We start from the raw sequence: 14,312 nt of genomic DNA on the forward strand, positions 1-14,312 counted from the left end.
ACACACAGTGACATAAGAACCAGTGACATTAGAGAGACAGAGAAAGGTTTAGTGTATTTGTTACACACAGTGACATAAGAACCAGTGACGCTAGAGAGACAGAGAAAGGTTTAGTGTATTTGTTACACACAGTGACATAAGAACCAGTGACGCTAGAGAGACAGAGAAAGGTTTAGTGTATTTGTTATACACAGTGACATAAGAACCAGTGACGCTAGAGAGAGACAGAGAAAGGTTTAGTGTATTTGTTACACACAGTGACATAAGAACCAGTGACGCTAGAGAGAGACAGAGAAAGGTTTAGTGTATTTGTTACACACAGTGACATAAGAACCAGTGACGCTAGAGAGACAGAGAAAGGTTTAGTGTATTTGTTACACACAGTGACATAAGAACCAGTGACATTAGAGAGACAGAGAAAGGTTTAGTGTATTAGTTACACACAGTGACATAAGAACCAGTGACGCTAGAGAGACAGAGAAAGGTTTAGTGTATTTGTTACACACAGTGACATAAGAACCAGTGACATTAGAGAGACAGAGAAAGGTTTAGTGTATTAGTTACACACAGTGACATAAGAACCAGTGACGCTAGAGAGACAGAGAAAGGTTTAGTGTATTTGTTACACACAGTGACATAAGAACCAGTGACATTAGAGAGACAGAGAAAGGTTTAGTGTATTTGTTACACACAGTGACATAAGAACCAGTGACGCTAGAGAGACAGAGAAAGGTTTAGTGTATTTGTTACACACAGTGACATAAGAACCAGTGACGCTAGAGAGACAGAGAAAGGTTTAGTGTATTTGTTATACACAGTGACATAAGAACCAGTGACGCTAGAGAGACAGAGAAAGGTTTAGTGTATTTGTTACACACAGTGACATAAGAACCAGTGACATTAGAGAGACAGAGAAAGGTTTAGTGTATTTGTTACACACAGTGACATAAGAACCAGTGACGCTAGAGAGACAGAGAAAGGTTTAGTGTATTTGTTACACACAGTGACATAAGAACCAGTGACATTAGAGAGAGACAGAGAAAGGTTTAGTGTATTTGTTACACACAGTGACATAAGAACCAGTGACATTAGAGAGAGACAGAGAAAGGTTTAGTGTATTTGTTACACACAGTGACATAAGAACCAGTGACGCTAGAGAGACAGAGAAAGGTTTAGTGTATTTGTTACACACAGTGACATAAGAACCAGTGACGCTAGAGAGAGACAGAGAAAGGTTTAGTGTATTTGTTACACACAGTGACATAAGAACCAGTGACGCTAGAGAGACAGAGAAAGGTTTAGTGTATTTGTTACACACAGTGACATAAGAACCAGTGACGCTAGAGAGAGACAGAGAAAGGTTTAGTGTATTTGTTACACACAGTGACATAAGAACCAGTGACGTTAGAGAGACAGAGAAAGGTTTAGTGTATTTGTTACACAGTGACATAAGAACCAGTGACGTTAGAGAGAGAGAAAGGTTTAGTGTATTTGTTACACACAGTGACATAAGAACCAGTGACGCTAGAGAGACAGAGAAAGGTTTAGTGTATTTGTTACACACAGTGACATAAGAACCAGTGACACTAGAGAGAGACAGAGAAAGGTTTAGTGTATTTGTTACACACAGTGACATAAGAACCAGTGACGCTAGAGAGACAGAGAAAGGTTAGTGTATTTGTTACACACAGTGACATAAGAACCAGTGACGCTAGAGAGAGAGACAGAGAAAGGTTTAGTGTATTTGTTACACACAGTGACATAAGTACCAGTGACGCTAGAGAGAGACAGAGAAAGGTTTAGTGTATTTGTTACACACAGTGACATAAGAACCAGTGACGCTAGAGAGAGACAGAGAAAGGTTTAGTGTATTTGTTACACACAGTGACATAAGAACCAGTGACGCTAGAGAGAGAGAGACAGAGAAAGGTTTAGTGTATTTGTTACACACAGTGACATAAGAACCAGTGACGTTAGAGAGACAGAGAAAGGTTTAGTGTATTTGTTACACACAGTGACATAAGAACCAGTGACGCTAGAGAGAGAGAGACAGAGAGAGGGTTAGTGTATTTGTTACACACAGTGACATAAGAACCAGTGACGTTAGAGAGACAGAGAAAGGTTTAGTGTATTTGTTACACACAGTGACATAAGAACCAGTGACGATAGAGAGACAGAGAAAGGTTTAGTGTATTTGTTACACAGTGACATAAGAACCAGTGACGTTAGAGAGAGAGAAAGGTTTAGTGTATTTGTTACACAGTGACATAAGAACCAGTGACGTTAGAGAGAGACAGAGAAAGGTTTAGTGTATTTGTTACACACAGTGACATAAGAACCAGTGACACTAGAGAGAGAGACAGAGAAAGGTTTAGTGTATTTGTTACACACAGTGACATAAGAACCAGTGACATTAGAGAGAGACAGAGAAAGGTTTAGTGTATTTGTTACACACAGTGACATAAGAACCAGTGACGCTAGAGAGAGAGACAGAGAAAGGTTTAGTGTATTTGTTACACACAGTGACATAAGAACCAGTGACGCTAGAGAGACAGAGAAAGGTTTAGTGTATTTGTTACACACAGTGACATAAGAACCAGTGACGCTAGAGAGACAGAGAAAGGTTTAGTGTATTTGTTACACACAGTGACATAAGAACCAGTGACGCTAGAGAGACAGAGAAAGGTTTAGTGTATTTGTTACACACAGTGACATAAGAACCAGTGACATTAGAGAGACAGAGAAAGGTTTAGTGTATTTGTTACACACAGTGACATAAGAACCAGTGACGCTAGAGAGACAGAGAAAGGTTTAGTGTATTTGTTACACACAGTGACATAAGAACCAGTGACGCTAGAGAGACAGAGAAAGGTTTAGTGTATTTGTTACACACAGTGACATAAGAACCAGTGACGCTAGAGAGAGACAGAGAAAGGTTTAGTGTATTTGTTACACACAGTGACATAAGAACCAGTGACGCTAGAGAGAGACAGAGAAAGGTTTAGTGTATTTGTTACACACAGTGACATAAGAACCAGTGACGACTAGAGAGACAGAGAAAGGTTTAGTGTATTTGTTACACACAGTGACATAAGAACCAGTGACCGCTAGAGAGACAGAGAAAGGTATAGTGTATTTGTTACACACAGTGACATAAGAACCAGTGTCGCTAGAGAGACAGAGAAACGGTTTAGTGTATAGTTACACACAGTGACATAAGAACCAGTGACCTAGAGAGAGACAGAGAAAGGTTTAGTGTATTTGTTACACACAGTGACATAAGAACCAGTGACGCTAGAGAGACAGAGAAAGGTTTAGTGTATTTGTTACAACACAGTGACATAAGAACCAGTGACGCTAGAGAGACAGAGAAGGTTAGTGTATTTGTTACCCACAGTGGACATAAGAACCAGTGACATTAGAGAGACAGAGAAAGGTTTAGTGTATTTGTTATACACAGTGACATAAGAACCAGTGACGCTAGAGAGACAGAGAAAGGTTTAGTGTATTTGTTACACAGTGACATAAGAACCAGTGACGCTAGAGAGACAGAGAAAGGTTTAGTGTATTTGGTATACACAGTGACATAAGAACCAGTGGACGTTAGAGAGACAGAGAAAGGTTTAGGTATTTGTTACGACACAGTGACATAAGAACCCAGTGACGAGCTAGAGAGACAGAGAAAGGTTTAGTGTATTTGTTACACACAGTGACATAAGAACCAGTGACATAGAGAGACAGAGAAAGGTTTAGTGTATTTGGTTACACAGTGACATAAGAACCAGTGACGCTAGAGAGACAGAGAAAGGTTTAGTGTATTTGTTACACACAGTGACATAAGAACCAGTGACGCTAGAGAGAGACAGAGAAAGGTTTAGTGTATTTGTTACACACAGTGACATAAGAACCAGTGACGCTAGAGAGACAGAGAAAGGTTTAGTGTATTTGTTACACACAGTGACATAAGAACCAGTGACGCTAGAGAGAGACAGAGAAAGGTTTAGTGTATTTGTTACACACAGTGACATAAGAACCAGTGACGTTAGAGAGAGAGAAAGGTTTAGTGTATTTGTTACACACAGTGACATAAGAACCAGTGACGTTAGAGAGACAGAGAAAGGTTTAGTGTATTTGTTACACACAGTGACATAAGAACCAGTGACGCTAGAGAGAGACAGAGAAAGGTTTAGTGTATTTGTTACACACAGTGACATAAGAACCAGTGACGCTAGAGAGACAGAGAAAGGTTTAGTGTATTTGTTACACACAGTGACATAAGAACCAGTGACATTAGAGAGACAGAGAAAGGTTTAGTGTATTTGTTACACACAGTGACATAAGAACCAGTGACGCTAGAGAGACAGAGAAAGGTTTAGTGTATTTGTTACACACAGTGACATAAGAACCAGTGACGCTAGAGAGAGAGACAGAGAAAGGTTTAGTGTATTTGTTACACACAGTGACATAAGAACCAGTGACGCTAGAGAGAGAGACAGAGAAAGGTTTAGTGTATTTGTTACACACAGTGACATAAGAACCAGTGACGTTAGAGAGACAGAGAAAGGTTTAGTGTATTTGTTACACACAGTGACATAAGAACCAGTGACGTTAGAGAGACAGAGAAAGGTTTAGTGTATTTGTTACACACAGTGACATAAGAACCAGTGACGCTAGAGAGAGAGACAGAGAAAGGTTTAGTGTATTTGTTACACACAGTGACATAAGAACCAGTGACGTTAGAGAGACAGAGAAAGGTTTAGTGTATTTGTTACACACAGTGACATAAGAACCAGTGACGCTAGAGAGAGACAGAGAAAGGTTTAGTGTATTTGTTACACACAGTGACATAAGAACCAGTGACGCTAGAGAGAGACAGAGAAAGGTTTAGTGTATTTGTTACACACAGTGACATAAGAACCAGTGACGCTAGAGAGACAGAGAAAGGTTTAGTGTATTTGTTACACACAGTGACATAAGAACCAGTGACGCTAGAGAGAGAGACAGAGAAAGGTTTAGTGTATTTGTTACACACAGTGACATAAGAACCAGTGACGTTAGAGAGACAGAGAAAGGTTTAGTGACATACCTTTTAGTGTATTTTGTCACACAGTGACATAAGAACCAGTGACGCTAGAGAGAGAGACAGAGAAAGGTTTAGTGTATTTGTTACACACAGTGACATAAGAACCAGTGACGCTAGAGAGAGACAGAGAAAGGTTTAGTGTATTTGTTACACACAGTGACATAAGAACCAGTGACGCTAGAGAGAGACAGAGAAAGGTTTAGTGTATTTGTTACACACAGTGACATAAGAACCAGTGACGCTAGAGAGAGAGACAGAGAAAGGTTTAGTGTATTTGTTACACACAGTGACATAAGAACCAGTGACGTTAGAGAGAGAGAAAGGTTTAGTGTATTTGTTACACACAGTGACATAAGAACCAGTGACGCTAGAGAGAGAGACAGAGAAAGGTTTAGTGTATTTGTTACACAGTGACATAAGAACCAGTGACGCTAGAGAGACAAAGAAAGGTTTAGTGTATTTGTTACACACAGTGACATAAGAACCAGTGACGCTAGAGAGACAAAGAAAGGTTTAGTGTATTAGTTACACACAGTGACATAAGAACCAGTGACGCTAGAGAGACAAAGAAAGGTTTAGTGTATTAGTTACACACAGTGACATAAGAACCAGTGACGCTAGAGAGACAGAGAAAGGTTTAGTGTATTTGTTACACAGTGACATAAGAACCAGTGACGCTAGAGAGACAGAGAAAGGTTTAGTGTATTTGTTACACACAGTGACATAAGAACCAGTGACGTTAGAGAGACAGAGAAAGGTTTAGTGTATTTGTTACACACAGTGACATAAGAACCAGTGACACTAGAGAGAGACAGAGAAAGGTTTAGTGTATTTGTTACACACAGTGACATAAGAACCAGTGACGCTAGAGAGAGAGACAGAGAAAGGTTTAGTGTATTTGTTACACACAGTGACATAAGAACCAGTGACGCTAGAGAGACAGAGAAAGGTTTAGTGTATTAGTTACACACAGTGACATAAGAACCAGTGACGCTAGAGAGACAGAGAAAGGTTTAGTGTATTAGTTACACACAGTGACATAAGAACCAGTGACGCTAGAGAGACAAAGAAAGGTTTAGTGTATTTGTTACACACAGTGACATAAGAACCAGTGACGCTAGAGAGAGAGACAGAGAAAGGTTTAGTGTATTTGTTATACACAGTGACATAAGAACCAGTGACGCTAGAGAGACAGAGAAAGGTTTAGTGCATTTGTTACACACAGTGACATAAGAACCAGTGACGTTAGAGAGAGAGACAGAAAGGTTTAGTGTATTTGTTACACACAGTGACATAAGAACCAGTGACGCTAGAGAGACAGAGAAAGGTTTAGTGTATTTGTTACACACAGTGACATAAGAACCAGTGACGCTAGAGAGACAGAGAAAGGTTTAGTGTATTTGTTACACACAGTGACATAAGAACCAGTGACATTAGAGAGAGACAGAAAGGTTTAGTGTATTTGTTACACACAGTGACATAAGAACCAGTGACGCTAGAGAGACAGAGAAAGGTTTAGTGTATTTGTTACACACAGTGACATAAGAACCAGTGACGCTAGAGAGACAGAGAAAGGTTTAGTGTATTTGTTACACACAGTGACATAAGAACCAGTGACATTAGAGAGAGACAGAGAAAGGTTTAGTGTATTTGTTACACACAGTGACATAAGAACCAGTGACGCTAGAGAGACAGAGAAAGGTTTAGTGTATTTGTTACACACAGTGACATAAGAACCAGTGACGCTAGAGAGAGAGACAGAGAAAGGTTTAGTGTATTTGTTACACACAGTGACATAAGAACCAGTGACATTAGAGAGACAGAGAAAGGTTTAGTGTATTTGTTACACACAGTGACATAAGAACCAGTGACATTAGAGAGACAGAGAAAGGTTTAGTGTATTTGTTACACACAGTGACATAAGAACCAGTGACGTTAGAGAGACAGAGAAAGGTTTAGTGTATTTGTTACACACAGTGACATAAGAACCAGTGACATTAGAGAGAGACAGAGAAAGGTTTAGTGTATTTGTTATACACAGTGACATAAGAACCAGTGACGCTAGAGAGAGACAGAGAAAGGTTTAGTGTATTAGTTACACACAGTGACATAAGAACCAGTGACGCTAGAGAGACAGAGAAAGGTTTAGTGTATTTGTTACACACAGTGACATAAGAACCAGTGACACTAGAGAGAGAGAGACAGAGAAAGGTTTAGTGTATTTGTTACACAGTGACATAAGAACCAGTGACATTAGAGAGAGACAGAGAAAGGTTTAGTGTATTAGTTACACACAGTGACATAAGAACCAGTGACGCTAGAGAGACAGAGAAAGGTTTAGTGTATTTGTTACACACAGTGACATAAGAACCAGTGACGCTAGAGAGACAGAGAAAGGTTTAGTGTATTTGTTACACACAGTGACATAAGAACCAGTGACGCTAGAGAGACAGAGAAAGGTTTAGTGTATTTGTTACACACAGTGACATAAGAACCAGTGACGCTAGAGAGACAGAGAAAGGTTTAGTGTATTTGTTACACACAGTGACATAAGAACCAGTGACGCTAGAGAGACAGAGAAAGGTTTAGTGTATTTGTTACACACAGTGACATAAGAACCAGTGACATTAGAGAGAGACAGAGAAAGGTTTAGTGTATTTGTTACACACAGTGACATAAGAACCAGTGACATTAGAGAGAGACAGAGAAAGGTTTAGTGTATTTGTTACATAGAATAACATAGGAACTGATGAAGCTGGAGAGGCTGGAGGGAGCTTTAGTGAATCAGTTACATAGAATAACATAGGAACTGGTGAAGCTGGAGAGGCTGGAGGGAGCTTTAGTGAATCAGTTACATAGAATAACATAGGAACTGGTGAAGCTGGAGAGGCTGGAGGGAGCTTTAGTGAATCAGTTACATAGAATAACATAGGAACTGGTGAAGATGGAGAGGCTGGAGGGAGGTTTAGTGAATTAGTTACAGAGAATAACATAGGAACTGGTGAAGCTGGTGAAGCTGGAGAGAGCTTTAGTGAATCAGTTACATAGCATAACATAGGAACTGGTGAAGCTGGAGAGGCTGGAAGGAGCTTTAGTGAATCAGTTACATAGAATAACATAGGAACTGGTGAAGCTGGAGAGGCTGGAAGGAGCTTTAGTGAATCAGTTACATAGAATAACATAGGAACTGCTGAGGCTGGAGAGGCTGGAGGGAGCTTTAGTGAATCAGTTACATAGAATAACATAGGAACTGATGAAGCTGGAGAGGCTGGAGGGAGCTTTAGTGAATCGGTTACATAGAATAACATAGGAACTGGTGAAGCTGGAGAGACTGGGAGGAGCTTTAGTGAATCAGTTACATAGCATAACATAGGAACTAGTGAAGCTGGAGAGGCTGGAGGGAGCTTTAGTGAATCAGTTACATAGAATAACATAGGAACTGGTGAAGCTGGAGAGGCTGGAGGGAGCTTTAGTGAATCGGTTACATAGAATAACATAGGAACTGATGAAGCTGGAGAGGCTGGAGGGAGCTTTAGTGAATCAGTTACATAGAATAACATAGGAACTGGTGAAGCTGGAGAGGCTGTAGGGAGCTTTAGTGAATCCCTTACATAGAATAACATAGGAACTGGTGAAGCTGGAGAGGCTGGAGGGAGCTTTAGTGAATCAGTTACAAAGAATAACATAGGAACTGGTGAAGCTGGAGAGGCTGGAGGGAGCTTTAGTGAATCAGTTACATAGAATAACATAGGAACTGGTGAAGCTGGAGAGGCTGGAGGGAGCTTTAGTGAATCAGTTACATAGAATAACACAGGAACTGGTGAAGCTGGAGAGGCTGGAGGGAGCTTTAGTGAATCAGTTACATAGAATGACAGAGGAACTGGTGAAGCTGGAGAGGCTAGAGGGAGCTTTAGTGAATCAGTTACATAGAATAACATAGGAACTGGTGAAGCTGGAGAGGCTGGAGGGAGCTTTAATGAATCAGTTACATAGAATAACATAGGAACTGGTGAAGCTGGAGAGGCTGGAGGGAGCTTTAGTGAATCAGTTACATAGAATAACATAGGAACTGGTGAAGCTGGAGAGGCTGGAGGGAGCTTTAGTGAATCAGTTACATAGAATAACATAGGAACTGGTGAAGCTGGAGAGGCTGGAGGGAGCTTTAGTGAATCAGTTACATAGAATAACATAGGAACTGGTGAAGCTGGAGAGGCTGGAGGGATCTTTAGTGAATCAGTTACATAGAATAACATAGGAACTGGTGAAGCTGGAGAGGCTGGAGGGAGCTTTAGTGAATCAGTTACATAGAATAACATAGGAACTGGTGAAGCTGGAGAGGCTGGGAGGGAGCTTTAGTGAATCAGTTACATAGAATAACATAGGAACTGGTGAAGCTGGAGAGGTTGGAGGGAGCTTTAGTGAATCAGTTACATAGAATAACATAGGAACTGGTGAAGCTGGAGAGGCTGGAGGGAGCTTTAGTGAATCAGTTACATAGAATAACATAGGAACTGGTGAGGCTGGAGGGAGCTTTAGTGAATCAGTTACATAGAATAACATAGGAACTGGTGAAGCTGGAGAGGCTGGAGGGAGCTTTAGTGAATCAGTTACATAGAATAACATAGGAACTGGTGAAGCAGGAGAGGCTGTAGGGAGCTTTAGTGAATCAGTTACATAGAATAACATAGGAACTGGTGACGCTGGAGAGGCTGGAGGGAGCTTTAGTGAATCAGTTACATAGAATAACATAGGAACTGGTGAAGCAGGAGAGGCTGTAGGGAGCTTTAGTGAATCAGTTACATAGAATAACATAGGAACTGGTGACGCTGGAGAGGCTGGAGGGAGCTTTAGTGAATCAGTTACATAGAATAACATAGGAACTGGTGAAGCTGGAGAGGCTGGAGAGAACTTTAGTGAATCAGTTACATAGAATAACATAGGAACTAGTGAAGCTGGAGAGGCTGGAGAGAACTTTAGTGAATCGGTTACAGAGAATAACATAGGAACTGGTGAAGCTGGAGAGGCTGGAGTGAGCTTTAGTGAATCAGTTACAGAGAATAACATAGGAACTGGTGAAGCTGGAGAGGTTGGAGGGAGCTTTAGTGAATCAGTTACATAGAATAACATAGGAACAGGTGAAGCTGGAGAGGCTGGAGGGAGCTTTAGTGAATCAGTTACATAGAATAACATAGGAACTGGTGAAGCTGGAGAGGCTGGAGGGAGCTTTAGTGAATCAGTTACATAGAATAACATAGGAACTGGTGAAGCTGGAGAGGCTGGAAGGAGCTTTAGTGAATCAGTTACATAGAATAACATAGGAACTGCTGAAGCTGGAGAGGCTGGAGGGAGCTTTAGTGAATCAGTTACATAGAATAACATAGGAACTGGTGAAGCTGGAGAGGCTGGAGGGAGCTTTAGTGAATCGGTTACATAGAATAACATAGGAACTGGTGACGCTGGAGAGGCTGGAGGGAGCTTTAGTGAATCAGTTACATAGAATAACATAGGAACTGGTGAAGCTGGAGAGGCTGGAGGGAGCTTTAGTGAATCAGTTACATAGAATAACATAGGAACTGGTGAAGCTGGAGAGGCTGGAGGGAGCTTTAGTGAATCCCTTACATAGAATAACATAGGAACAGGTGAAGCTGGAGAGGCTGTAGGGAGCTTTAGTGAATCAGTTACATAGAATAACATAGGAACAGGTGAAGCTGGAGAGGCTGGAGGGAGCTTTAGTGAATCAGTTACATAGAATAACATAGGAACTGGTGAAGCTGGAGAGGCTGGAGGGAGCTTTAGTGAATCAGTTACATAGAATAACATAGGAACTGCAGAGGCTGGAGGGAGGTTTAGTGAATCAGTTACATAGAATAACATAGGAACTGGTGAGGCTGGAGAGGATGGAGGGAGCTTTAGTGAATCAGTTACATAGAATAACATAGGAACTGGTGAAGCTGGAGAGGCTGGAGGGAGCTTTAGTGAATCAGTTACATAGAATAACATAGGAACTGGTGAAGCTGGAGAGGCAGGAGGGAGCTTTAGTGAATCAGTTACATAGAATAACATAGGAACTGGTGAAGCTGGAGAGGCTGGAGGGAGCTTTAGTGAATCAGTTACATAGAATAACATAGGAACTGGTGAGGCTGGAGAGGATGGAGGGAGCTTTAGTGAATCAGTTACATAGAATAACATAGGAACTGGTGAAGCTGGAGAGGCTGGAGGGAGCTTTAGTGAATCAGTTACATAGAATAACATAGGAACTGGTGAGGCTGGAGAGGATGGAGGGAGCTTTAGTGAATCAGTTACATAGAATAACATAGGAACTGGTGAAGCTGGAGAGGCTGGAGGGAGCTTTAGTGAATCAGTTACATAGAATAACATAGGAACTGGTGAAGCTGGAGAGGCTGGAGTGAGCTTTAGTGAATCAGTTACATAGAATAACATAGGAACTGGTGAATCTAGAGAGGCTAGAGGGAGCTCTAGTGAATCAGTTACATAGAATAACATAGGAACTGGTGAAGCTGGAGAGGCAGGAGGGAGCTTTAGTGAATCAGTTACATAGAATAACATAGGAACTGGTGAAGCTGGAGGGAGCTTTAGTGAATCAGTTACATAGAATAACATAGGAACTGGTGAAGCAGGAGAGGCTGGAGGGAGCTTTAGTGAATCAGTTACATAGAATAACACAGGAACTGATGAAGCTAGAGAGGCTGGAGGGAGCTTTAGTGAATCAGTTACATAGAATAACATAGGAACTGATGAAGCTAGAGAGGCTGGAGGGAGCTTTAGTGAATCAGTTACATAGAATAACATAGGAACTGGTGAAGCTGGAGAGGCTGGAGGGAGCTTTAGTGAATCAGTTACATAGAATAACATAGGAACTGGTGAAGCTGGAGAGGCTGTAGGGAGCTTTAGTGAATCCCTTACATAGAATAACATAGGAACTGATGAAGCTGGAGAGGCTGGAGAGGCTGGAGGGAGCTTTAGTGAATCAGTTACATAGAATAACATAGGAACTGATGAAGCTGGAGAGGCTGAAGGGAGCTTTAGTGAATCAGTTACATACAATAACATAGGAACTGGTGAAGCTGGAGAGGCTGGAGGGAGCTTTAGTGAATCAGTTACATAGAATAACATAGGAACTGGTGAAGCTGGAGAGGCTGGAGGGAGCTTTAGTGAATCAGTTACATAGCATAACATAGGAACTGGTGAGGCTGGAGAGGATGGAGAGAGCTTTAGTGAATCAGTTACATAGAATAACATAGGAACTGGTAAATCTGGAGAGAACTTTAGTGAATCAGTTACATAGAATAATATAGGAACTTGTAAATCTGAAGAGGCTGGAGGGAGCTTTAGTGAATCGGTTACATAGGATAACATAGGAACTGGTGAAGCTGGAGAGAACTTTAATGAATCAGTTACATAGAATAATATAGGAACTGGAGAGGATGGAGAGAGCTTTAGTGAATCGGTTACATAGAATAACATAGGAACTGGTGAAGCTGGAGAGGCTGGAGAGAACTTTAGTGAATCAGTTACATAGAATAACATAGGAACTGGTGAAGCTGGAGAGGCTGGAGGGAGCTTTAGTGAATCAGTTACATAGAATAACATAGGAACTGGTGAGGCTGGAGAGGATGGAGAGAGCTTTAGTGAATCAGTTGCATAGAATAACATAGGAACTGGTGAAGCTGGAGAGGCTGGAGGGAGCTTTAGTGAATCAGTTACATAGAATAACATAGGAACTGGTGAGGCTGGAGAGGCTGGAGGGAGCTTTAGTGAATCAGTTACATAGAATAACATAGGAACTGGTAAATCTGGAGAGAACTTTAGTGAATCAGTTACATAGAATAACATAGGAACTGGTGAAGCTGGAGAGGCTGGAGAGAACTTTAGTGAATCAGTTACATAGAATAACATAGGAACTGGTGAGGCTGGAGAGGATGGAGGGAGCTTTAGTGAATCAGTTACATAGAATAACATAGGAGCCAGCGAAGTTGGGGGCTATTGAAGCTTTTGAGCACATGATCTATTCAGCATCTAGTTTAGAATTATAATTAGGTTATAAATTGTTTAGGTCCAAGGCTAGATGTGCAGTTCAAGGCCATTTAATCATGTGATTACTGACTCCACTACAGACAACATTAAGAGAGAAAAAGTGTAGTTATAAAAGGAAGGTGGTTTTGAATATAATGAAAATAATTTACATCACTGATAGAATTTTATTTTACCTTAAAACATCCTTGCGCATAATTAAGCATCGCAAATAATCGGCCATTTTCTTCTGCATCAAAGATAATCTGAGCCATGCTCGTGCCCGTCCCAATGGTGTTCTACAACAGGAACCAAACATTCATTAATAATAGCCATACAGCAAAGCCATCTCTTTCCCACATAATTTGTACAACTGAATGTGGTGTAAAAGCTCAGAACCAGATAAGTAGAAATATACTGACAGTAAGGAGACAGCAGGATGATACATGTGACTAGGAACAACCAGAGGAAAGACTGAGGTCTAATGTGGTCAGTATGATGACAAGGGAAGAGTCAGGAGCATAAGTAGTCTGATGGCAACTGGGGGAGTCTTCTGAATAGATAGATGAGGAAAATTTTTAGCAAAGAGATGTGATGAGACAGAAGCAGTAGGTCCCTGGTTCTTATGTAGGTTGTTAAGTCAGGTCGGAGGCTTGGGACTGCTGCAGAGTAGGGTCGGAGGCTTGGGACTGCTGCAGAGTAGGGTCGGAGGCTTGGGACTGCTGCAGAGTAGGGTCGGAGGCTTGGGACTGCAGCAGAGTAGGGTCGGAGGCTTGGGACTGCTGCAGAGTAGGGTCGGAGGCTTGGGACTGCTGCAGAGTAGGGTCGGAGGCTTGGGACTGCTGCAGAGTAGGGTCGGAGGCTTGGGACTGCTGCAGAGTAGGGTCGGAGGCTTGGGACTGCTGCAGAGTAGGGTCGGAGGCTTGGGACTGCTGCAGAGTAGGGTCGGAGGCTTGGGACTGCTGCAGAGTAGGGTTAGAGGTTTTATACCAAGGAGTAGAGTCAGAGGTTTGGGACTGATGCAGAGTAGGGTTAGAGGTTTTATACCAAGGAGTAGAGTCAGAGGTTTGGGACTGATTGATGAGTAGGGCAGGAGGTTTGGGGCTGATGTTGAGAAGGATAAGAGGTTTGAGACTGATAAGTAGGGTGGGAGGTTTGGGACTGGTGCTGCATAGGGTCGGAGGTTTGGGAATGATGA

At 41.7% G+C, this 14,312-nt stretch overlaps 1 protein-coding gene across 1 annotated transcript in view; it reads right to left on the reverse strand.

Moving 5' to 3' along the window:
* The window catches only part of RUFY2 (RUN and FYVE domain containing 2), a 293,646-nt gene that overhangs the window by 80,820 nt on the left and 198,514 nt on the right, over positions 1-14,312 (reverse strand). The window contains exon 5 of the mRNA XM_053691600.1: positions 13,312-13,413. Coding sequence (XP_053547575.1) covers positions 13,312-13,413 — 102 coding nt within the window. The remainder of the gene's footprint in view (positions 1-13,311; positions 13,414-14,312) is intronic.

Source organism: Bombina bombina, chromosome 9 (genome assembly GCF_027579735.1).
Source record: "Bombina bombina isolate aBomBom1 chromosome 9, aBomBom1.pri, whole genome shotgun sequence".
In the NCBI taxonomy this organism is placed as follows: domain Eukaryota; kingdom Metazoa; phylum Chordata; class Amphibia; order Anura; family Bombinatoridae; genus Bombina; species Bombina bombina.